Below are 26,361 nucleotides of genomic sequence, written 5' to 3'. Positions count from 1 at the left end.
CCATGTAAACAGCCTTGATTAAAGCCAAAGGAGCAATCCAATGGCCAGAAAGGTGGTATATAATTACCAGTATTATTCTTATTATTAGATTTAATTCCTTAGTCAGGAGGGCCATTCAGGCAATGGTACTTGCCCAAGGTATTCTGACATGAAGACAGATACACATGGGCAGCCCAATCCTAACGTGTCCTGGAGCAGGCAGGCCACTGGGCCTGCCTTGCAACCAAGGCAGGATTGGGGCTGACAGCTGCGCAGCCTGAGGCAAGGGAAATCGCTTCCACTTATCTTGTGTTGCACTGCAGTAGCCCCAATGGGACTACTCGGATCTGTGCCACCTAAAAAGGTGGTGCAGATCCAAGCAGCCTGGAGCTGACTGAGGCTGCCCTGGAACGGGGTTAGGATCTGGCATAAGTGCTGGATCCTGGCCCCGCCTGAGCACGGGCCCACCTGCTGCCTGCTCTTCCCATGCCCTCTCTGACCCCCGCGCCAGCCAAGCTTGGTTGTTGTGGGCTTACTGTTGCACTGGTGGACCAGGTCCTGCGTCAGCATCTAAAGGCCAGTGCGTGTGTGCTGGCCTCTCCGTGTGCTGGCCTCTTTCCTCTTAAGTTGGTGCGAAAGTGCTTTATGGCACTTTTGCAACCATCTTGGGCAGGCGCAAGTGATTTGCATTGGCCCTAGAGCATTTTAGGATTGAGCCCTTAATTTCTTTGCCATCTGCAAGTTTCCTTTTATTTCCCTTTCCTTCCTCACTGTGCAGTTGGCCGCCTGCTTCTCTGGCAGGTTTCCTGCTTCTAACATATTTGAAGAAGCTTTTATTATGGGCAGGAGGTCTGGTCTAGAGGGTAGAGCCTCCATTTGCCTGAAGATTAACATCCACAAGGTCGCCAGTTCGAGGCCACCGGCACCGTGCGACCTTGAAGCAGCTGGCAAGCTGCAGCTGAGCTGTTCCATCTGCTCGGAGCGTGGGAGGATGGAGGCCAGAATGTTAAACCAGATCGGAGTGTAACACCTTGAATGTGCTGGTTCTTGAAAGAGAGAACCTTCTTTCAATTTGTAAAAATCCCTGCGTGGATTTAATAAGCCTGCCTGTGTAAACCGCCTTGAATAAAGTCTTGAATAAAGACCAAGAAAGGCGGTATATAAATACTGTATATTATTATTATTATTATTATTATTATTCTCTTTAACATTGCTGGCCATACGCTCCTCAGTCTTTTTTGGACTCCCATATCACCTTCTTACATTTCTTTCGTTTGTGTTCTTTTTAATTCTCCTCATTAGGGTAAGTCTTCCATGTACATTAGGAGGTTTCCTTGCCCTTCACAGCATATCTAACTCTGCTTGTTAGCTAAGCTGGCACCCTCCTAGTGGAGTCCGTCTTCCTTTACAATATACACTTCATCTGGGTCTCTATTACTGTTGTTTTAAATAGCTTCCATGAACTCTGGAGAGGATTTCCACCTACACTTTCAACTTCTAACTATACACTCGTTTGAGTGAAGTCTGCTCTTTGGTAGTCAAGAGTTTTTGTTTCAGGTTTGATTGGCACTCTTCCCCCAACATGTGTGGTGAAAGGGATCGCAGCATGGTCACGGTTCCCCAATGGCTTAGTAACATTTACATCCCTAACCAGGTTCTGACTAGCTGCTCTAACGGACAGTCATTTAGCATGTCAAAATATCAGGTCTCTTTCATGACCAGAGCATGAATTGACCCAGTCAATATGAGGATAATTGAAGTCCCTCATGATTACAACCCTGTCTCTCTTTGACGTCTCCCTGAATTGTTCCTCATTTAAAGGTCCCCTTTATAGGTTTTTGATCTGGCATATGAGAGCATGCCCCCACTATTACATTGCACCTTGGGCCTTGTAGCTTTACCCTCAGTGATTCTATGGTGGAGGTGAACCCACTTTCAATCTCCTGGAGCAGAATGTGGAGGAAATCTTGCCATTAGATCTTCAAAGGCAAGGGCTTCATTCAGAACTAGGCAGATTCCAAGATTAACTGGGAACATACTGCTTAGGGTTTAACACACAGCTCCAAAACAGTGGGTCCAGGGCCCACCAGTGAGTCATGACTCAATTTTTGGTGGTTTGTGAAACTGACAAGGCAGATTAGGATATGTGCATCAAGGGTTAAACAACCTGCAACCTGGGGAGGTGGAGCACTGCTGCCCAATGCCTTTATAGCTACAGAGGATTTCGTGAAATATTGTTTTTAGGTGGGTGCTAAAATGCTAAAATGTTAACTGGATTAACAGGTAAGTATCAGTACTTGGAATTCCAGTAATTGGAAACAGGCTTCCAGCTCTGAACAGACTTTCCCATGCTCTGTCTTTGCCATTGTGTCTTCGCCAAGAATATCTCCAACCTTGCTGCTGTGGAATTCCCTCTGATCACCCCCTTCTCTCCTTTAGAGCTCCTTCAGATGCACACTCTACATTATTAGCTAGTGTGACCTGTAGACCATTGATTCAAAGACTCCCTCGAAGCTCTGTCCTCCTCTTGGCCACCTCTGCATTTCCCTTGGACTTTGCAGTTTTCATCGTTCATTCTCTGTCCTCGACAAATGACTTGCTTTTCTCACTTGCCACACAATTGGTTTACACCACTCCCTTCACTCAGTATTTTGTATCAAGCAATAATGCCTCTCGAGGAGAACAAAAGAGCTGGCTAACTATACCAACTATCAATTCATCCCCTCCTCATTCTTTCCCATCATCTACCTAGCTGAACAACACTACTACATCTCCCTAATCCACACTAACTCTAGCAATACTTGGTTCATCTCTTATCTTTAATCTGCTAAGGCAGTGCTATTCAAACTGGGGCGTCGTGACGCCCCAACCTGAGGGCCCTGGTCTCTGTCCCCTTAAGGGGCGGGGGCAGCCTAGAGGTGGGGGGAAGGCAGCAGCGCAATCTCCAGGATCGCGCCGCTCAGGGGGCTGCAGGAGCTTTGGTGCACTTACCCAAGCCTCCTGTAGCCTCCCTGGGGTGCTGGGAACCCGGCGCAACATCTGGCAGGGCTCCCCACAAAAGGGAAAGTGGATGCGGAGCGATTGCAATTGCTTTCCCTGCTGCGGGGAGCCCTGCCAGAAGTCGTGCCGGGCTCCCCGCACCCCAAGGAAGCTGCAGGAGGCTTGGGTAAATGCACCCAAGCCCTTGCAGCCCCCTGAGCAGCGCAATCCTGGGGATCGCGCCACTGCCTTCCCCCCCGCCCCCGCTGCCTCCTCCCCCTGCCCCTGCAAGGACTTACTAGAGTTTGAGAACCACTATGCTAAGACCTCCCACATAACACTCCCATCCTCATTCCCTGCTTAAGATTTGCCTTCTCCTTCAGCTCCAAATTGAGATGATTCATTCCAATCTCTCTTTCTCTGTCCCATTCCATTCCTCCCTCATTCTCCACCTTCCTCCACCCTTTTGTCTTTCCTTTGTTTTTCCTGAGAATGATCACTACTTGTTTGTCCTTGGCAAATTCCTCCACTTGCCCCCTTAATTTCATTCCCTCTCAACTCCTAGTTGCCATTTCCCCTACAGTACAGTTCAGTTCAGTTCAGTAAGACCTTTATTGGCATAAAATACAGAGAAAAAAACAAAACAAAACAATAATATACAAAGACAACACAACATGAACTTAAACATCAGTCTTCTCCTCACACACTGCCCAGAGTTCCAGGGCTCTGCCTGGCTGTTACCCCAGATAAAAAGGAAGCAATATTATCCAGAGTCTCAGAATCAGGTGTGGAAAGGAGAGACTGAAGCATGATTGACTCCTCCCAGCCCTGCATCCTAGCTAACAATGGGCCTAGATATTTCTTGCGTGACGCATTATGTAGCGGGCAGTAAAAAAAGGTATGCATTAGAGTCTCAACGCAATCCCTACCACACTTGCATTTCCTCTCCGAGTAGGGAATATCATTGAACCTGCCCGTTAACAAGGCTGATGGAAGAGCGTTACATCTTGCCAGTGTGAAAGCTCTCCGAGCCGGCGGGCACACCAGCTGGTAAAAGAAGGAGGCCGGTTTCCCAAAACTGACTGGAATATGGAGATGGAGTGGAGAGCATGTGGTTCTGGCGGCATTAACAGCTCTTGTTGTTCAATATCAAGAATTCTTTCTTTGACGATTCTGTAAGCTGCATCATAGCCAATCATACCTAACTCTGCAGTGTCCAGCCCTATTGACTTAATTTTAGTTAGAAGATCAGTGATCTCTATAGGCAGGACTGAATCCAATAATAATTGGTGCATTAGACCAGAGGAGGTAGGGTTAAATAAAATCCTAAACCAAAATTTCAGTAGTCTTAACCACGCAGTAGTCCTTAATCGAATTAACCCCACCTCAAGACACAGAACCGAGTAGGGAACGCACCTGGGGAAGCCCAAAATCTTCCGTAAAAAGGAGGCTTGGATGCGTTCTAGTGGTTGGTTAATGACCTTATACCAGACAGGAGAGCCATAAAGAACCTGGGAAAGAAACTTTCCCTTAAATGCCTCCAGAGCGGCCGGAACATAACCATTGCCACAGGTGAAAAAGAAATGGGAAATGGCTGAGGAAGCTAGTTTGGATGCGTTCTGCACTGCCTTACAATGAAAAGCCCAAGTGAGCCTGTAATGGAAGTTGATACCCAGGTACTTGAAATGCTTAACCTGTTCCATTTTGTTGCCATTACAAGACCACTTAAAAGCTTTCCATCTGTTAGCAAATATCATTATCTTAGATTTAGCATAATTAATCTGCAATTTGTTAGACAAAAATACTCTGTGGCGTGACTGAGCAGACGTTTCAGGCCAATCCTAGTACGAGATATCAGTACTGCATCATACGCATCATTTCCCCTACATTTCCACATCATTTCCCCTACAATCATTTCTCTTTTCCTATACATCATCAACTTGTCTCTCTTCTCAGGCTTCTTCCTGCTGCATTCAAGCATGCCACCATCTTCCCTATTCGCCAAAATCATCTCAATCCTGGTCTATTCCTACCCTTTGTCTCCAAACTCCTAGAAAATACTCTTAATCCTGCCACCTCAACCTTCCCTCCTCCACTTCTGGTCTTGATGCCATTATGACTTGCCACTCAGTACCAAAGGCAGTGGAATCACTCTAGTTCAGTATTTCCAAAACTGTGGGTTAGGACCCACCAGTGGGTCGCAGCCTGATCGTTGGTGGGTCCTGGAACTGACAAGCTGATAGCTGACTAAGAAAATGTATGAAGCCATAAGGAAAGTGAAACTGAGCTGCACATGCCTGTTTTCTCATGAGTAGGCAAACATGCCTCAGTTCCTATCAAATGCCAAGTAAAGGGGAACCTAAGGCCATCAGATCAGTCTTGATCCAATTAACATGGATCTCAACAAATGCTCCAGAAAGTAGTTCCACCCCCACGCTAAAACAGATAAAAACAGAGGCTTGGGTGGCTTGTAAAGTGAAATGCTGTTGTTTAGTCTTGCAAAGGTAGGTGAGTTCCATTAGAGTGTCATTTTAAAAAGTGGGTTCTGGTGTTAAATAGCTTAGGAACCACTGCTCTGGTTGCATGTTTCAAACTTCTGTCAAGGGCATATAAAGCCCACAAGAGCCCTTGAATGATGAGTTATTTAATTTGTCACTATACCAAACCTGATTTGGGGCCATCACCTTCTTTGCTGTCCATGGATCGCAGTCCTTAAACATAGAGTACATTGCGAGTCCACTCAGTGTTGCAGAACTGAGGGTTAGCCAGAGTCCCAAAAGATTTCCATACAGAGCGCTGCAGAAAAATTAAAAAAATTATGAACATTGAAGAAATTTTGTTTCATGATGCAGAGACTGAAGAGCGTTGCCAATATTAAGCATTAAGGCATGTTACTATCACTTTTGCATGTTAAGCATCCAAAGAAAACAATTTTGTCAATTTAAAAAGAAAGTAAATAGTGTGTTGTGTAGTTTTTATGTGTGTTTTTTTGGGGGGCAGGGTGCTGGTCTGCATTGTTCCATTATGCTGCTGTTTATTATTATTATTTATTATACAAGCTGTTTGCCCGGGTTGCACTAAAGAGGCTCCAGGTACTTGCAGAGAGCGTCTATCCAGAATCGCAGTGTGGATTCCGAGCCAACAGGTCCACCACTGATATGGTATTCTCCCTTAGACAACTGCAGGAGAAATGCAGGGAACAATGACAGCCACTCTTTATAGCCTTCATAGATCTCACAAAGGCTTTCGACATTTGTCAGCAGAGATGGCCTCTTCAAGATTCTCCCCAAGATCGAATGTCCACCCAGGCTCCTCAGCATCATCAGATCTTTCCACAAGGACATGAAGGGCACTGTTGTCTTCGATGGCTCCACATCAGACCCCTTTGACATCCAAAGCGGAGTGAAGCAGGGCTATTTTCTTGCGCCAACCTTGTTTGGGATTTTCTTCGCTGTCCTGCTGAAGCATGCCTTTGGAACTGCAACAGAAGGCATCTATCTCCGGACCAGATCAGACGGAAAGCTCTTCAACCTCTCCAGACTGAGAGCAAATTCCAAAGTCCAGCTGAAATGTCTGCGTGACTTCCTCTTTGCTGACGATGCAGCTGTCACTACCCACTCTGCCAAAGATCTCCAGCAGCTCATGGATCGTTTTAGCAAGGCCTGCCAAGATTTTGGACTGACAAGCAGCCTTAAGAAAACACAGGTCATGGTTCAGGATGTGGACTCACCTCCCTGCATTACAATCTCTGAGCATGAACTGGAGGTTGTCCATGACTTTGTGTACCTTGGCTCAACGATCTCCAACACTCTTTCTCTCGATACCGAGCTAAACAAGCGCATCGGTAAAGCAGCTACCATGTTTTCCAGATTCACAAAGAGAGTCTGCTCCAACAAGAAGCTGACGGAACATATTAAGATCCAGGTCTACAGAGCTTGCGTCCTGAGTACACTTCTGTACTGCAGTGAGTCATGGACTCTTCGCTCACAACAGGAGAGGAAACTCAACGCTTTCCACATGCGCTGCCTCCGACGCATCCTCGGCATCACCTGGCAGGACAAAGTTCCAAACAACACAGTCCTGGAATGTGCTGGAATCCCTAGCATGTATTCAGTGCTGAAACAGAGACGCCTGCGTTGGCTTGGTCATGTTGTGAGAATGGATGATGGCCGGATCCCAAAGGATCTCCTCTATGGAGAACTCGTGCAAGGAAAGCGCCCTACAGGTAGACCACAGCTGCGATACAAGGACATCTGCAAGAGGGATCTGAAGGCCTTAGGAGTGGACCTCAACAGGTGGGAAACCCTGGCCTCTGAGTGGCCCGCTTGGAGGCAGGCTGTGCAGCATGGCCTTTCCCAGTTTGAAGAGACACTTGGCCAACAGTCTGAGGCAAAGATGCAAAGAAGGAAGGCCCCTAGCCAGGGAGACAGACCAGGGACAGACTGCACTTGCTCCCGGTGTGGAAGGGATTGTCACTCCCGAATCGGCCTTTAATTGTGATTTCATCATATTTCTATTTTGTTTTGTAGGCCACCTTGGGCACTCTATTGTGGAGGGGCAGGCAGGATAGAACTCTTCTAATACACAATGTATTGGATTGGAATACCCTGATACCTTTGCATAAAGAGCAATGCAAAAGCTCTAGCTTTCTATAGCACATATTTAAAATATTTTCAGATATGAGTGATCATGAAGACTGTGTTCCTTCACTATATGGAAGTAACATCTAGTAACAGTTCACATGGTGGTTGGTTGCATGTTGGCTGTGTGAAAATCCTGTATGCTTTTCTGTCTGTTTGCAGCCAGTCAGCTGTATACAGATACTGCATAAAAGTACTAAGATTTTTAACATTTGGATCAGGTGCAAAAAAGAGGAAAAAAAATTTTTAATGGGAATTTTACTTACTCGTTGAATTCCTGTTCCTGGTAGAAGAAGGCATTCCGAACATTCTGGGAAAGCCACATGCCAGAACAAAGTAGGGTCGACTGTTAAAGGCTTCTTCTCTGTGTGAGGCTGACCATTTCTCCAGACTATATTAGCAAGCTGAAAAAACAATCAAGCCTGCAACCAGAAGTACACCTTACATGTCAACCACTGACATCTCCAACAGTGTACCTCTTTCTTCCTTTCAGTTTTTAAAAACTCTTTCAACCTCCTAGCTTCAACTCTAAACAAATCGTACTGCCCAATAGCAAACATCATTTTCCAACAATAGTGCTCACAAAAACCATGGTGGGGAAATGCTCTCCTTCTACCAGGAACAGGAATTTACCTGGTAAGTAAAATCCTATTTTTCCTAGCAGAGGAAGGGCATTTTGAACATTCTGGGCGTTCCAGAGCAGTATATAATCTATAGGGTGGGTTATAAAGCCCTATGTGATCATTCTATTTATCTAGCACTTTCTACAAAACTCTCCTGCCAAATGCAGCCTCTGCCGATGCCCATTTATCCACCTTATAAAGATATGGACTGATGGCTGCTCTACAAATGTCTGGCAAGGAAACCGCTCCACTAGAAGCTGCAAATGTTGCCATACCTCTGAGTGTGCCTTAATACCCTGAGGCACCTCCAAACCTGCTGCTGTATATGTCTCTTGAATGCACTCTTTGAACCATTTTGCTAATGCCACCGAAGACACCCTTAAACCTAAGTTCTTTTCCTGCATAGCTACAAACAATGCTTCAGTCTTGCAAAAAGTATGCATTTTCTCTGTATAGAATCTAAGGGCGCAATCCAAACCTTGAGGATCGCAAACTTATCTTAAAACACGTTTGTGCCTCCATGGGAGGAAGCCAGGCCAGCGCTTCCAGAAACACTGGCCTGCAGAGGTCGACAGAGGCCTCTACGCTGGCTTCCTCCCGGTTCCTTGCAGGTAGCTGGCTCCTTGCAGGCTTTTTGCACTCCCTGCAGGGTGATAGATAGGCATGGGGGAGACAGGGAGGGGGAGGGAGGGAGGCGTTCCTGGGCGGGGGAGGGAGGGCGATGGGCGGCCCTGAGGGCGCATGCACAGGGAGCTGGAGTAGGGGCTGGGATCTGGCAGTTATGCCAGATCCCAACCCCCATCCCTGGGGAGAACGGAGCGGCTTGAAGCTGCTCCATTCTCCTCGAACTTGTGCCACCTCAGATGGTAGCGCAAGTTCGACGAGATCTATTGGGGCCAGCAGCCAGGGCCTAGGAGAGGGGGGTAAAGGGGGTAATTTGTACCCGGGCCCAGGGTCAAAAGGGGGGTCCTGAAGCCAAAGGAGGGGGCCCAGAAATGTCCTGGGATCTTACGTTTTCCTATCTACTCAGACTTGTTGCCTGCACGGGTTGCTGGGGACACTACCACAACTGGGGATGCTGGGGACTCTACGGGTGTCACATGGGTTGGTAGACCGGGGCTCCAAACATTTTTCCAGTTGTCTCTACCCTCCCCCTACCCTGTTTCACTCCCTCCCTGCCCCTATTCTGCTCACCCATCACCACCCTCCCCCTGCTCTGTTTCACCCCCTCCCTCTTTTGCAAAGGAACCCAAAAAAAACTTTATATCCCCTGATAAAATTCCTCTCAGAGGCCCTGCCAGCAGCCCTTACCAAAGGGTAAGAGAAGAGTTTCCCCTTGCCTCTGGCTAAAATGCTGCTGGCCACAATCCTGCACTGGATACAGCGCAAGCCTCCTGCCTTGCCTGTTCCAGCGCAAGTTAGGATTGCACCCTAAGTGCCTTTCTAACGTTCAACATGTGCCACTCCTTCTCCTTTGGATGTGATGGATTTGGACAAAATGAAAGCAATATTAATTCCTGTTGTCTATGAAAAATTATATTTACCTTTGGTATAAATGCTGGATCTGTTCTAAGAACAACTGTATCCTTTTGAAATACACAAGTTTGGGTTCACTGAAAGTGCACTCAGTTTTGAAACTCTTCTCACCGACGTAACAGCCCCCCCAAAAAATGGTTTTCATGGATAACATCTTTCGAGAAACTGTGGCCATGAGTTCAAAGGGAGGCCTCACGATAGTACTGTAGCCCAGGGGTTCTCAAACTTCTCCGGAGTAAGACTCCTGAGATAAGACTTGACAGGGAAGGCAACAACACAATCCCCAGGATCTATCTTGAATCTGACAGGAATCTGTAGTAATTTGTTCTCTTTCTATACTTTTTGAAATGGTCTTAGAAACCTTTGCAGTAGCTTGGTATGAAATCTTGCCCAGATCACCTAGTCTTGCCCAGATCACCAAGCCACTAACTTTCCTAACATCCTTGCCAACTCCATTAGATCCATAGCCTTTGCCTTCATGAACTTTCGCAAAAGCTCCAGCAGCCTCTCCTTTCTTTTCAATGTCAAAGAGATTCAAAACTGAGACATGTTTACATGGATGCCCAGATGGTCCAATACTTGTGTAGGATTTAAGAAACTCTTTTTCTGATTCACTACAAAACCATGCTGTTCCAAGCACTCTATTGCTCTTTGTGTGCTGTTTTGAGAATGTTCGACTTCCGGTTGAGTCATGGAGTTCTGAGCAAGTCCTGGTGAGAGCGGGGCTAATGGGAACTTCTGTTTCTTTGGATGGTAGGCATTTAAAAGCCTACCAATACTCTTCCCCAGGTACGGGAAGGGCTAGGGACGCTGGAGACCTGAGGGGGGTGTGAGTTTGGCGATAAAGGAGCTCTGAATAGGGGTTTCATTACCTGCTTTGAACTCCCTCCCGGAGAAGACTTCGCTAAAATCTCTGCAGAAGTTACTCGAGTCAAGAAATTTGACTTAAGATCTTCGTTGAATCAGCCTCTTGAATTATATTTGAACAAAACTGGCAAAAAAGAAACAGCGTTTGAACCAGAATTTTAATAATGACAAGGAAGCTTAGGGGTTGAAATGATAAACGCGAGATTTGAGGAGGAGGAGGAATGAAGAAATGAGAGTTAAGTTGGTTGGTCAGCAAGCTGTGCCGAAATATCGTGAGATTGCAGCCTGGAAGTGAGATTCCGCCATTGAGAGAAAGTCTTACAGTAAATAGGGAGGGGAGGAGTGGACACTCTGAGAGGGTTGGAAGATCAAGAGGAAATATTTGTGCGACTATTTCAAAAGAGGACAAGAGAAGATAGGAAGTGAAGAAACGGTTATTTCGTGACGTATCTTGAAGAAGTCGAGCCCGCCATTTTGAGTAGGGGAAAACTTAATTTCAATAATAAATTGATTATTTAGTATTATAGAAAGTTGGAAACAAGGTGTCTTGATAGGGAAACGCTTGCTATATGTCGTATGACTTTAGAGAGAGACAAAGAGCATTTACTTGGAGTAGTTTGAAAATGGCAAAAAAGGGAGACAAAGAACTGCAAATGGCAATGGAAAGTTTAGAGAAGAAATTTAATGACTCTATGAAAGAAAGGTGTACCAAAATAACAGAAAAAATGATGGACGGAATGAAAGGGATGATAGGAGACCTTAAAAACGAAGTGATACAAGTTAAAGTTGAGTTGAAGACGATAAATCAAAAAGTACAAGATATGGAAAAGAAAACACAAGAAGTGGAGGAAAAGATTGGTATAGTGACTACTGATACTAAGAGATTTGAAGATTATATGTTGAAATTGAAATGTCATGTTATGGAGACCCGTTTAAGATTGAGAGGTGTGCCAGAGAATTTAAGAGAAGACATAAAAGAAGATAGAAAAAAAGTGATTAGAATTTTGGCAGAATTTATAGACCTACAGCCAGAGGAAATGGAATATCAATGTGATATGGTGTATCGAATAAACTCCCAGTACACCTGTCAAAAAAATCTGCCCAGGGATATAATAGTGCAATTATTAACAAAGAGAACTAAAGAAGAAATACTGAGAAAGCAATATAGGACCCTTTGAAGATAGAAGGGGCAGAAATAGGGATTATGAAAGAATTACCAAGGAAAGTGGTACATGACAGAAAAATATACAGAAAATTGATAGATAAGTTGATTGGTAAAGGTGTGAGATATAGATGGGAAATCCCACAAGGATTAAGTTTTTACTTTAAAAGTGCACGGATTACAATTAAATCAGCCAGGGAGATGGAAGATTTTCTGGTGAATAATAAAGAAGATTTGGACTAAAAATAAATAAAGTTTAATTTAATATTAATTATGGAATACAAATTAATTTCTTGGAATGTGAATGGACTAAATTCACCACAGCGACGAAAATTAATCTTTCATTGGATACAAAAACAAAAGGCAAATATTGTTTGCTTGCAAGAAACACATATTTGTAAAAAGGATCATAGATTTTTGAAAAATAAGAACCTAGGGGAAGAATTTATTTCGGCAACAAATAAAAAAAAAAGAGGAATAGTGATGTATTTAAAGAAAGAACTAGAACCAAAATTAATTTTTAATGATGTAGAAGGAAGATACTTGGCAACAGAAGTTATGTTGAACTACAAAGAGACATTGCTAGTTGGAGTGTATGCACCAAACAGAGCTAAGGATGGCTTCTTTGAAGTGTTGAATTTGGAATTGGGACAGTTCCATTACGAACAAATAATATTGATGGGAGATTTAAATGGAGTGGTGGATTTAAAATTGGATAAGAAGAGCAAAAGTAAACGAAATGAAGGCAAACTACCAGTATCTTTTTTTGAGTAGATAAAACAAGAAAACTTGGAAGACATGTGGAGGAAATTAAATCAAGGAGTGCGAGATTATACATTTTATTCGGCAAGTCATGAATCCTTTTCGAGAATAGATATGGTTTGGATGTCTAAAGAACTAACTTTAATAACCAAGAGTGTAGATATACTGCCTAAACAGAATTCTGATCATAATCCAATGATATGGAAGGCAGCAACGAAGGCCAGAAAGAAGATATGGAGAATAAATGAAGATCTATTGACAAAGCAGGAAAATGTAGAATATTTACAGATAGAGACCAAACACTTCATTCAAGCTAATATGGACTTTTAACAGGGGGGCTGCACACATTTACTTGAGCTCCGTCTAAAAAACTTCCTTTTTTCCTGTTTATGTGTGCCTTATTACAATATTTTCTTTTCTGTGGCACCTCTGAATGCAGTTTTGCAAGCCAAGTGTTTTGGTTTGCAAATGTCCCTATTGGGGATAAGAAATCAGCTTTTATCTGTAAGGATGAAGAAACGAAGTAAACGACAGAGAACCAGCCTAGCTGCCTCCGGGGAAATCGTCCTGAAGAAGAAACGCAGCGTCAAGGTCTCTAAACAGCTGCTGTTATCGGAATGTCCACTTAATCATGGAAAAGTGAGTAAGACTGTGGAATTTATCTCAGAGGGTGCCAAGGTGGTAGAAGAAGGGAGTCAAACATTAAGTCATCCTGGAGAGAGGAGTGAGACGCCATTATCCTCCACTGCTTTCAAGGGGGCGGTGAAATCCAGCTCTGTGTGTAATGCAGCTACCAGCACAGATAATTTGGAATGGATAGGTCTCAAGGAACTGAAAGCCCTGTCTGGCAAACAATGTGCTCTTATCTCACAAACACTGCTTACTATCTTCAGAGGCCAGCAGGCTATGGCCTGTAAGTTAGAGGCTTTGTGTCGTCAGTTGAAAACACTCACAGTGAAGGACAGGCCTCCCAGTGTGGGTGACATTCCTGTTGTTTCCTCAACGTCGGAAGTGAGGACGGGAAGAAGACTGCAACCTTGCAAGATCTCCCTCTCCATTTTTCAAAGCCAGTTAAACTATGGCAGATGACACACAAAATTCAGAGCAAAATCTTCTCTGAGCAGTCTTTTACGCTGCAATTTGCACGAGGTGGACTTGCAGAATGCGACCAAATTAAGTTCTTCTCCCAATTGGCAAAATATCCTGTTGTCTTTTCAACAGGATGTTATACCTCAAATGCTTCTTAAGTCATCTTCCCTTTTACATCATTTTGGAATATGACCTAAGAAAGTCTATTATGAACCTCCCATTATTGCTTTTACTCAGTCTCGGGGAGTTAGACATCCCGATACAGTTAGGGCAGAGGTTTCTCCTATTAGGCCTAGAATTTTTGAGCATCTGGATTCACAACTCTTGGACTCCACTTTTGAATTTCAGTTGAAAGAGTCATTTTCAGAGCTAGCTCTGCTAGAACAGGAGCGTTTGATTTCTGCCTTGAAAGAGCTGGTGCAGGACTTTGAAAACATACATGACACATCAGCTTCTACTCCTTTCCAGAAACAGGATGTTTCTCCAGAAGATTCGATGGATATGGAGGTAGCTGCGAAGCAGATACCTGCTCCTAGGACTTTTCATCCAGACCTACAGTGTCTAATGGACTTTAAAGAACAGTCCATGATATCTTCTCTTTCTTCAACTTCTCTGTTGCTCCCTTCTCAGGTTGGAGAGAATACCCTGGATGAAGTAAAGTCTGCGTCTGTTGCCCATGGCTCGGTGCTCCTATCTACACAAAGTGGATGTCAAACCCCTGGATTAATAGAAACTGATGTTTTACAGCAAAGTAATCTATCTAGTAATTTGACTGTATTGGAGTCTGTTGAACCTTCATCTGGCAATGATCAGACAATTTTGGATTGTCCAGCTCAGGGTACTCAGTGTTCTCCAAAAACTGCAAACTTGTATCCTGCTGTGGAGTTGGGCTCAAGCCCAGTTGGGATTCAAAGAGTTTCCAGTGGGGTTCCCTGTAGAAATGTGGGGGCTGTGACCCTGGTATTGAATCCCTGTGTGGCAGCCGATATTAGTTTTACCATCTCCTCTGCTGCAAATAGTCAGGCTCCTTCAGTGGGTATTTGACCCGAGTGCAGCTAATGTACTTCATCTTGTTTCATGGAATGTGGCGGGGTGGGCCAGGAAATTTGGGCAGTCTGATTTTTTTGATTTCATCAAGAAATGGGATGTTTTATGTTTTCAGGAAGTCTGGCTTGCCTCTCCCCCCCAAGTAGATGGCTTTAGAGCTTTCTTAACCCTGGCGGTCCCTGGTTTGGGAAGGAGCAGACTTAAGGGGGGATTACTTTCATTGGTTTCTACAAATTTGTCTATTGTAGTGGAATCCTTGCCCACTTTTGACCATTATACTTTGGTGGTAAAACTTAATTTACAGCCAATTCCCTTAATTTTGGTAAATGTGTACTTCCCGCCACTTGTGGGTTTAACCACCTTAAGGCAAATATGGATCAACTTTGAGAAGCATCTCGGGGAGATCCAAGAGGCATATCCTTCTGCTCAGGTGGTCATTTTGGGGGATTTTAATGCAAAAATGGGCAGAAATGATTTGGAACTTTTTACAAAATTTGGAGCTTTCCCCCTGTCTTTTTCTGACCCTCCTCCATTGCGCAAACGGGTTTCTAACGACTGTAGGTGTAATCGTCAGGGCTTATTTTTGGCCCAATGCTGCATAAAGCAAGATCTAATAATCCTTAACAGCTCATGGCTGGAGGATCACCCGGCAGTGTGTTCCTTTTGGAAGGGGACTAAACCTAGACTATGTGGCTATTTCTAGGTCGCTGCTACCGGATTTGTTGGATTTTAGGGTACTCAGTTGATCAGAGAGCGACCATCTCCCTTTATCGCTCAAATTTTCAACAGTTGAGCAGTTTAAGTCAAGAGAGATCCATCACCCTACTGACCATTTAGGTCCTGTGACAAGTTGTGTGAAATGGACCAGTCATGTTAGTGCTAAAATTCAAGGGCTTTTGAGTTGTGAGCGGGCAATGGGCTTTAAGGATGCAATTATAGCTAAGGAAGGTGATCTTTTGTCACATTATAATAATGTTGTTGCTGCCTTAAAACCTTTTTTAAGTAGTTATACGCGCAACAATATTAGTCTGAGAAGTAGATCTTATGACTGGTATGATTCTGAATGTAGGATCCTGAAGAAGCAGGTTACTGCTGCTTTGATTATGGCAAGAGAATCTCAATTGGAGGTTCATTATGTGCATTTAAAAAATTTTAAAAAACAATTTAAGGAAACTATTAAATTTAAGAAGGAATTCTTTATAAAAAAAATTGGGAAGATTTAATTAGTGCAGCTAATCAGAAAAATACATCTCTCTTCTGGCACATAATTAATCCACTACTGAAGGTGTTTCCCTCGGGAGCCTCAAATTATATTACAGCATCAGAATGGGTGGAACATTTTCAGAAGATTTATGCATCGGAGGAACCCCCTTGTCCAGATTTGAGATCTAAATTATTAGCTAAAGATCTCCCATCTTGGGAACCTGTAACCAGTGAGGAGGTTGTCTCTCTTATTAGGAGAGTTAAAAGTGGAAAAGCTCCAGGGGAAGATTTTATTAGAAGTGATTTGCTTAAAGAACATCAGGATTGGTGGGCTCCAACTTTGGCTGCCCTATTTTCGTATATTGATGAAACAGCTAATATGCCTTCTGATTGGGGTTGGGCGATTATAGTTCCCATTTATAAAAAAGGAGGTCATGAAATTCCCTCAAATTACAGGCCTATTAGCTTGCTCAATGTCATCAGTAAACTTTATGCCTTGCATATGAGAGAGAAGCTATTGGCCTGGATGGAATCTCAAGACATTATAGCCGATATTCAGGCAGCCTTTTGCCCTGGAAGATCACATCTTGATCAGACTTTAGTGCTGCAATTTCTTGTCGAAAAACATCCGGCCACTAGGAGTTCTAGACTTTTTGCAGCCTTTGTTGATTTCAAGGCTGCTTTTGACCTAATCCCTAGATCAAGGCTATGGGATAAGTTTGCAGCTTCGTCCATTGACCGTCGATTATTGCTGCTTATGGTTAGCTTGTACAGCAATTCTGGCATAAGGATTAGGTGTTCATCTAATGGTCATCTAACAAATCCAATTTTGGTTAATAACGGGGTTAGACAGGGTTGTGTTCTTGCCCCCCTCTTATTTAACTTTTATATAAATTCATTGATCACTTCTTTTGATGATCTGGCCGTACATCCTCCGAAGCTTGCTGATCGTCATGTCCCTGTTCTGGCACATGCCGACGATGTGCTTATTATTATTATTATTATTATTATTATTATTATTATTATTATTATTATTATTATTATTATTAACAGTATTTATATACCGCTTTTCAACTAAAAGTTCACAAAGCGGTTTACAGAGAAAAATCAAATAACTAAATGGCTCCCTGTCCCAAAAGGGCTCACAATCTAAAAAGATGCAAATGAATACCAGCAGACAGCCACTAGAACAGACAGTGCTGGGGTGACAGTGCTGCTTATATTATCAAGAACACAGGTCGGCATGAGGAGGGCTCTTCGCCATCTACCCCTGGTTAGTTCACAGGAGGAATTAACTATTAATTCTGATAAAACAAAGGTGCTGGTTTTTGCTAGAAGTTATAAGGCCTTTCAATGGCTCCTAAATGGGAAACCCATTGAGCAGGTTAAAATAATAAAATACCTGGGGGTGATCTTTCATTATCAAGGAGGCCGTTTGGCCCACAAAAGCTATGTCAGTCAATCAGCACAGAAAACATCTGGTGCCATTTATCGTTTTTATTCATCTAAAGGCGCCAAATTTCTCCCTGCGGCTTTAAGGCTGCACACTGCTAAAACTAAGGTTCAGTTGCTCTATGGCTCTGAGATTGCCCCATATTTAAATACCAGGTCTTTGGAGGTGATCCAGACCAAATTTTTGCACCAACTGATGTATGTTCCCCGATGTGTGCCGAACACTGTGGTCAGGTTGGAATCCGGTACCCCAAGTATAGAGATGTTGATGTGGCTAAATGCCTTACAATATTTTTTGAAGATTCTCTCGCGACAGGATAACTTTACTTATTTGATCTTTTCGGATCCTTTTGTAGGCACCTGGGAAAAAAGGTGCTTGGATCATTTCAAACTCTGTGATCTCTCCCCAGAGTGATGATGAGCCCGGGAGACGCAAAAGAAATTTTGCTTCAGAGGTTGGTAGACCTTGAATTGAGATCTTCGAGAGCCAGACTTTCTGTGTATGTTTTTCTTGGGGATCAAGCTCTTGCATTTTCTCCTGCCAGATATTTTTATAATATTGTTATTCCTAAATTTAGGATTGCTTTTACTAAAGCTAGGTGTAATGCACTTTTATCAGCTGTTCTTTTGGGGTGTTATGCAAGGCGTCCCTACTCAGAGAGACTGTGCCCCTGCCCTCAAAATGTGGTGGAGACAACTGCCCACATTGTTTTGCAATGTCCATACTATGATGATTTGAGATCTAAATTTATCTCCCCGATCTTCAGTATTGAAATGGGGATGCAGGTGGAGGAAAAGCTTGCTTTTCTGCTTTCTGATGTATACTCAGATATATCACTCAGGGTTGCCCACTTCTGTTATGCTGCACAGTTGGTAAGGAAGAAAATTGAGAGTGTAAATCTCTGATTTTATGATTTTACATATGTGTAATGGGATGTTGGTTTTAATTTTGTGTATTTTGTTTTGTTGTTTGTGATCAGCTGGTCGGATGACTGTAAATAAAGTATCTATCTATCTATCTATCTATCTAAGCTAATATGGATAATGATGTAGAAATTAGGAAGGTTTGGGATGCATACAAGGCTGTGATAAGAGGAAATCTGATAAGTTTAAATAGTAAGGGGAAAAAAGAAAAAGAATCCAAGTATAAAGACATTCAGGAGAAAATTAAGCAAAAAGAAAATGATTTAAAGAGAAGGCCAGGGAAAAAATCTATAATAAGAGAAATAAAGATTCTACAAGAACAACTAAATGCAATAGCATTAAAAGAATTGGAATGGAATCTGAAAAGACTTCAACAAAAAAATTTTGAAGGAGGAATAAACCAGGGAAGTATTTAGCATGGCAATTGAAGAAAAGAAAAGAGAAAAAAATTGTCACAAAGATTTGCCAAGATGGTAAGGATATAGTGGATCATTATGGTATAAATAGAGAGTTTTATAAATATTATGCCAAACTATATGGAAAGCAAAAAATAGCTAAGGTGGCAATTGAGAATATTTGTTAAAGCTCGATGTGCCAATGATAAAGGAAGAAATGAAAGACAGATTAAATGATAAGATTACACAAGAGGAAATATTGAAAGCCATACAAGATACAAAATCTGGAAAATCTCCTGGTCCAGATGGCTTAACGGAAAATTTTACAAAACTTTAAAATTAGACCTGATGGTTATGTTAGAGAGTCTCCTGAATGATATTTTAAAACGGGAATAATTCCAGAAACATGGAGAGAAGCAAATATCTCCTTGATTCCAAAAGAGGCATAAGACTTAACAAATGTCAAGAATTATAGACCTATTTCGCTTTTAAATAATGATTATAAACTTTTTGCAAAGATAATGGCAGAAAGGTTGAAGGAAACGTTAAATGAGTTGATATCAGAAGAACAAGCAGGTTTTTTGCCAAATAGGCAAATAAAAGATAATTTGCGAATGGTGATAGACGCAGTAGAATTTTATGATAAGCACCCAGAGAAAGAAGTTGCTTTTTTTTTTTTTGGTTGATGCTGAAAAAGCTTTTGATAATCTGAACTGGGACTTTCTGTTGAAGTTAATTGATAAGATGGGTTTGGGTGAGAATTTTGCAAAGGCAATTAAGGCAATATATAGTGACCAGAGAGCCTCATTGATTATAAACTTTGACAATACAGAAGAATTTAAAGTTGAAAAAAGTAGAAGACAAGGGTGCCCTCTATCTCCATTGCTTTTTATAATGGTTCTAGAAATTTTACTTGTACAGGTCAAAGAGGATTCTGAAATTTTAGGTTTAAAGTGTAGAGGTTTTTCATATAAATATAGAGCTTTTGCAGATGATGTGTTGTTTATAGTAGAGAACCCAATGAAATCATTGCCAAATTTGTCAGCAGATAAAAGAATTTGGAGATTTAGCAGGTTTTTATGTAAATAAATCAAAAGTCCAAGATTCTATGTAAAAATGTTAGTAAAGATAAACAAAAAGATATAGAAAGATTGATTGAATGTGAAGTAGTGCAAAAAACGAAATATCTGGGTGTGGAGTTAACAATGAAGAATATAGATTTGTATAAAAATAATTATGAAAAACTGTGGAAACAAATTGATAAGAATATATTAAGATGGAACAAGCTGAAGTTATCATTATTAGGTAGAATTTCGGTGATTAAGATGAACGTGTTACCAAGAATGCTGTTCTTTTTTCAAACAATACCGATTGTTAGAAATTTTAAAATGTTTGAGTATTGGCAGAGGAAGCATTTGGAATTTGTATGGGCGGGGAAAAAACCAAGCATTAAGATGAAGGTGCTGTGTGATGTTAAGGAACGAGGAGGATTTCAATTGCCAAATTTGAGGTTGTATTATGATGCAGTCTGTTTGTCATGGCTTAGTGAATGGTTAAATCTGAAAAATAGAAAACTTTTATGTTTAGAAGGTCATGACAAGATTTTTGGGTGGCATGCATATTTGATGCATGGGAAAAAACAGATGGATGGACATTTTATGCACCATTTCATAAGAAGAAGTATTTACATATTTTGGGAGAAACATAACCCCTGCTAATTGGGTAAGAGGCACTTTTTCAAGCGGGTGCTCCTTTTTTTAGCAGGGGGAGAGTAACTGGCCCACCTCACCCCAGCACTGTCTGTTCTAGTGGCTGTCTGCTGGTATTCCTTGGCATCTTTTTAGATTGTGAGCCCTTTTGGGACAGGGAGCCATTTAGTTATTTGATTTTTCTCTGTAAACCGCTTTGTGAACGTTCAGTTGAAAAGCAGTATATAAATACTGTTAATTAATTAATTAATTAATTATAAAAAATGTCTGGGAGAAAAAAGTCGCTATGGATCGTTCCAGCGGAAGTTATTAAATCGACGTCAACCTCTCAAGGAGAAGATTGGTTACAATATAAAGATATTTTGGATATGGAGGGAGGGAAGGTGGAACTAAAGAAAGAGAATGACTTAGCTTTTAAATATGACTGGTTTGGTTATAGACAGATTAAAGATTTATTTGATGCAGATAAGAGAACTGCTGGTTTTAGGGAATAAAATTCTGAATTGGAGGAGTTGCTGCTGGGAGAAAAGAAAAAGCAAATCTCAAAGATTTATAGATTGATCAATGAATGGTATACTGCAGATGAACTTGTAAAAGTACAAATGGTGAAATGGGCAGTGAATGTAAATAAAGAAATAATGATGACATCTTGGGAACATCTTTGGAAGAAATCATTAAAGATTTCGGTATGTAATAATATAAATGAAAACTGCTATAAGATGATGTATAGGTGGTATTTAACTCCAAAAAAATTAGCGAATATGAGTAATAAGTTATCTAACAAATGTTGGAAATTCCATGAACATGATGGATCTTTCTATCATATGCGGTGGACGTGTAAGAAAGCAAAACATTTCTGGTCAGAAATATATATAGAGGTTACGAAGGTATTAAATTACACAATTCATAAGACTCCAGAACTGTTTTTATTAGGTTTAAATTTGGAAAAAATAGCAGTCAATGATAGAGCCGTATTATGGTACATGGTGATAGCAGCAAGGATGGTGTATGCGAAGTATTGGAAACAAGACAAAGTCCCCGAAATAGATGAATGGTTACAAAAGATGATGTATATGATGGAAATGGATAAACTTACGAGGAGTTTGAATGAAGAAATGTCAGAGAAATTCTACTCAGAATGGTACAAATTTAAAGTTTATTTGGAGAAAAATTGGGAGGTTAGGGGTTTATTATGGTTATTAGAATGTTAATAAGAGTTATATAATGAATAAAAGTTTATCTTGGTTAAAATATAAACTGTAAATGGTAAAAACACTGTGGGAAGTCCAAGGGGGGGAGTGGAAATGAAATATACAGTGAAGTAAAGGAAATATGTAGAAATGTAATGAATGAAATGAAAATTGTTGATTTGGGGATACTGAAGGTATAATGTATTGTGAAAATTTCAATAAAACTTATTTTAAAAAAAAAAGAAGAGAATGTTCTATGGACAAAGCTCTTATTAAAAAATCATCCACATGGGGGTAAATATAGACCCCTCTTAATAATGCAACTAAGGCAACCAAGACTTTTGAAGAAATCGTTAGTGCCATTACCAAACCGAAAGGAAGAATCCTGTATTGAAAACTCTCTTCTCCGTGCTGCTATTATTTATCTCGTTTCCATCTTGAGTTTGCATACTCGTATCCACCAATTTAACCACTTGAGCACTGCCCTGAATTCTCCATCCTTTTTTGGTACTTAAAAAGATAATATACACTCCAGACCTTCTTTTGATGGCACTGGTTCTATTGCACCTATGTGAACTAGATGCTGATTAGCTAGCTTTACTGGTGAGCTGTACACTAGTCTTTTCCATATTCAATTTTTTGGGTGGACTTGCAAACCCTCTCAAATAACCTTTGACACCATCTCAAATTCCTTATGCCTAGTTGGCAACACCTTTCTTTTCACCTTATTCTCAATCAACACATTAACACTTCTCCAAACAATTTCTCTCCAACATAAATTAACACTACTAAACACTCCTGAGATCCAGAATCCACTTCCCTGCGCAACCAAATATTCCTTCCAGCTGTAACGCTATGAGCCGTGGCTCTAGCAGAGAATCTCAAGGAACCTAAAGAAGCATCCCCTGAAAAGCTGCAGCCTAAGATATTTTCTTTAAAATTTCCTTGCTGCCTTAGGAAGTTCAATCTGCTCTAACTCTCTAGCCCACAGCAACGTGGCCCTTGATAGTAAAGAATTTGCCGCTACAACTCTGAGAGCAAAAGAGGACGCTTCAAATTACATTATAACTCCACCTTCACTCTTCGATCATGCGGATCCTTTGGTTCTCACTCTCTGAGGGAATTACTGTCCGGGAATTACACCAACTGGAGCATCCAGACCAGGTATTTTTAATAAATCCAATGCCGCCTTCCATAACGAATACAATCTACTAACATTCTGTGGCATGCGCCTACTATGGTAAGGAGAATTCCACTCCTCGATCTTAATTCTTTGAATGGTTCAGGAAAGGGTTATTCAGCAGGTTTAGATGGACCCTGTGAAAACAGAAAGGAGGAGGAAGGTATCAGCTCAGATTCCTTTGCACTGGATTCCGATTCACTGGCACCCAAATTCATATCCTTTACCATCTTAGCCAACAAAATTTGAAACATATCTCATGGAAACAGCCTATCCACTTCAGAATCTGAGACTCTAGAGCAGTGATTTTCAACCTTTTTTTGTCTCACAGAACACTTATAAGGTACTAAAATTGTCAAGGCACATCATTAGTCTTTTGACAATTGACAAGGCACACCATGTTGTTGGTGGGGGCTCACATCCCCCAATGGCCTTATTAATAAATGACCCTCCCCCAAACTCCCGCAGCACACTGTAGACCATTCGCGGTACACCAGTGGTTGAAAATGGCTGCTTTAGTGGAAGAAGGGCTTATTTCTTTACATTTGGCAGGCTGCTTCTTATGCAGGTCTCTGCCTCTTTCTTTTGATTCCATACGAGAACCCTGCTTACACCCTTTCTGCTCTAATGTTCATTCCTGTATCATTTGGTGCATTTGCGCTGAACCTTAGAGGACAACAAATCATGCACCCTTCTGGAGGTACTCTCCAGGTACTGGAGGGGATAATTCCTCATCAGACAACGCAGCATGAATAAACGTGGAAACCCACACTCACATGTCAAGGACAAACCAAAAGGCTTCTATCTCCTTTCTCCTGCAGAGCCTGACAGCATTGCAGGCATTCCCAACAGCTCTTCTACAAAGTTCCATCCAGCACATACCTGGCGTCTGCTTCTGTACACCCCGATCACATCAACAGAAGCAATTTTAGAGGCTTAAGGAGAATAAAACACTTCCGGAAGCCTTCTGCTACCACTAGATACGGGCATGTTGAAGCGAAGCCCTCCAGGACACAGCTTGCCTGAATCGGCAAAGTCAACAATAGCATGACTGAGCAAGCTTTGCTGACTTCCACTACTGAAACTTGACACATGGTCCATCAAACAAATAGTGCTGTGTGCTCTACAAATGCAATCCGGATTCCCTCACTCTGCTGCAAACAAACTGCATCTACTGTAAGGAGTATCCAACATGACCCCTTCCCTCAGCAAAATGGCTTCTGCACCCCCTGCAAAACACTGAAAAGGTTGAGAATAAAACAAATTAAAAATATTTAGCCATAGGCCACAAGCCCTTCCAGTTAACATCCTATCTCTCCACAAGGTAGCATCAAACTGGAGAAATGCATGGAGGAGAGTCAACCCTACTTTGTCCTGGCGCAAGGGGCTTCCCCAGATGTTGGGAATGCTCAGACTACTTGGACATGGATAGGCAGCCAACATATTCACCTTTTCAAGCAGCTACTATGTGCCCAGATGCTTATATGGTCATCTCTTAATTATGCTAAGAAACTGACACCTTGGGTCTCTCTCGATTAGTACCAACACCAATGCAGAGGACAGGCCACATTTGGACCTAATATTTGCTGCTGGGCTGGTTGAGGGTTCTCTGGGAGAGGAGAAGTACACTCCTTTGTTATGGTCAAATCATCACCTGGTAGGGCAGTGGTCTTCAACCTTTTTTGTGCCATGACCCAAATAAAGAAATAAAATATGAAACTGGGGACCCACCACTGATCCTGCCCTCCTCCTGAGACCCTAGCTGCCCACCCCATCCCTGTTGCTACCCACTCACTGCTAGTGTTCACTGAAACCAGATATTCTTATTAGAGAGAACAGAAAAGGCTGCCATTAAGCCAGGCACTAGTGAAGCCTATTTTAGCACAATTGTTAAGAATCTGAGCAGGACTGGGACACAATTGCCTAATACCTGAAAGGGTACACCAGATGTCTCCCTCAATACCTGCTGGTGTTGTAGTCCACAGGCCTTCAACTGTTTTCATTCCTGTAAGTTGTCACAACTCCACAACTGAGGCTTCACAACCCCATGGTAGAAGAACACTGTTTTAGGGTTTAAACTAATTAGTGTTGTGGTCCATCCCCCAAACCCCAATCTCCACAGCACTGGAGGATCAGATGGTCCGACCCCAGTGAATGATGAGACTGATGTCCCTGCTCTTGAGGGTTCAGGGGATTTTCCTGCTGCCACGATTGATGGTCCTGTTGACAGCCTGGAGGACCTGTGGGATGGGGAAATGACAAGGGTGCTTCACATGATCTCTTCCAAGTTTCCTCCTACACACAGAGCCATTTGGGGCCCCTGGTATTCCAGGCGAGCTGTTAGTGATGAAATGCTTGGAAGACAGCTTGAGTAACAGTGGCATAAGACTCGTGCTGAATCTGATCCAACACAAGTTTGGAGTGAGATGCCATCAGTTATACAGCTCATTCCCAGCCTTAGCTAGAGGTGCTATGAATGTCTTGAATTGATGACTTTGAGTCAGTGAAGGGCTGTGTAGGGGCAAATAACCTGAACTTAATTCTGAATTATTATCCCCTTGCCTTAGCTTCCTCATCTTCCGATTCATCTCTGAACATGCCCTACATGGGTCTGCCCTTGAAGTCCATTCAGAGGCTACAGCTGGCACAAAAGGTGATTGTGAGACAGCTAAGAGCATAATATTGCACCAAGTTAATGCCTCTGCTGTTCCTTTTGCCATTTTGCCATTTTGCTTCTTGGTGAAATTCAAAGTGCTGGTTATGAATTTAAAGTTCTAAATGACTTGGATTGGGGTTCCTGAAAGACCAGCATCCCCCAAATGATCCTACCAGTACCTGAATATCTGTTGGGAGGGGCCTTATTTGACCAGTGCCTTATTTGTCCAAGGTAAGATCGGAAAGAACATAAAAAAGGGCTTTCTTGGTGGCAGCCCTGTCTTCTATGGAACTCACTCTTCCAGGAGTGAGGTTTTTCCAGATTATCTTTAGTCTTCTGGTTTTGCTCTTACTTTACAGCTGTATTGTTCCTATCATCTTTTTATTTTGTTTAATGATTTATTGTATTGATAATGGCTTCAGACAAAATTATTGTTTTATAAAACATGTTAGATGCCTCAAATCTTTTTGAGAATGAGGCAGACTATGTCTTTTAAAATAAAGAGCAAATAAATTCAAAAAGGAAATCAAAGTTACATTAAAGATGCAAAGTCAAATAACACATATTTCTGATCCAATATTTAAAGCACAGAATTGTCACAAAAATCAAATGCCATGCCACAGTGAAGAATGTAAATACCAGGTGCTGTGCAGCTCAAACTAGGACTAGTGGATAAAACACTGGCTCCATGCACCACTTGCAAGTCAAACAGGAAGAAACTTCGGTTGTTTCTATTGACACATTTACACAAGTGCCAATAATTCACCTGGCCTGGGAAATCAGGTAACATAGGTTCAGCCTACTTACCTGTAAATTTTTTATCCATGGATTTGGCTCAATGCGGGTCCTCCAGACCTGTGCTGTGCCAGTCTTGGCAGAATCTGAACCCTACGAAGGTGACCAGTTGCCTCCAGAGGGCTTTCTAAAGCCTGCAGAGGCTGTGCACATCTGCCTGCAGCCTATATGGG

General features: G+C 42.1%; 1 protein-coding gene across 1 annotated transcript in view; it reads right to left on the bottom strand.

Annotated features, from left to right (window-relative positions):
• LOC136657572 (sodium-coupled monocarboxylate transporter 1-like) overlaps nucleotides 1–26,361 on the bottom strand; it is a 73,478-nt gene that overhangs the window by 28,500 nt on the left and 18,617 nt on the right. The window contains exon 7 of the mRNA XM_066634490.1: nucleotides 5,625–5,754. Coding sequence (XP_066490587.1) covers nucleotides 5,625–5,754 — 130 coding nt within the window. The remainder of the gene's footprint in view (nucleotides 1–5,624; nucleotides 5,755–26,361) is intronic.

Source organism: Tiliqua scincoides, chromosome 7, assembly GCF_035046505.1.
Source record: "Tiliqua scincoides isolate rTilSci1 chromosome 7, rTilSci1.hap2, whole genome shotgun sequence".
Taxonomy (NCBI): Eukaryota; Metazoa; Chordata; class Lepidosauria; order Squamata; family Scincidae; genus Tiliqua; species Tiliqua scincoides.
The sequence above is the reverse complement of the archived record's forward strand: the minus strand, read 5'-3'. Positions and strand labels throughout refer to the sequence as shown.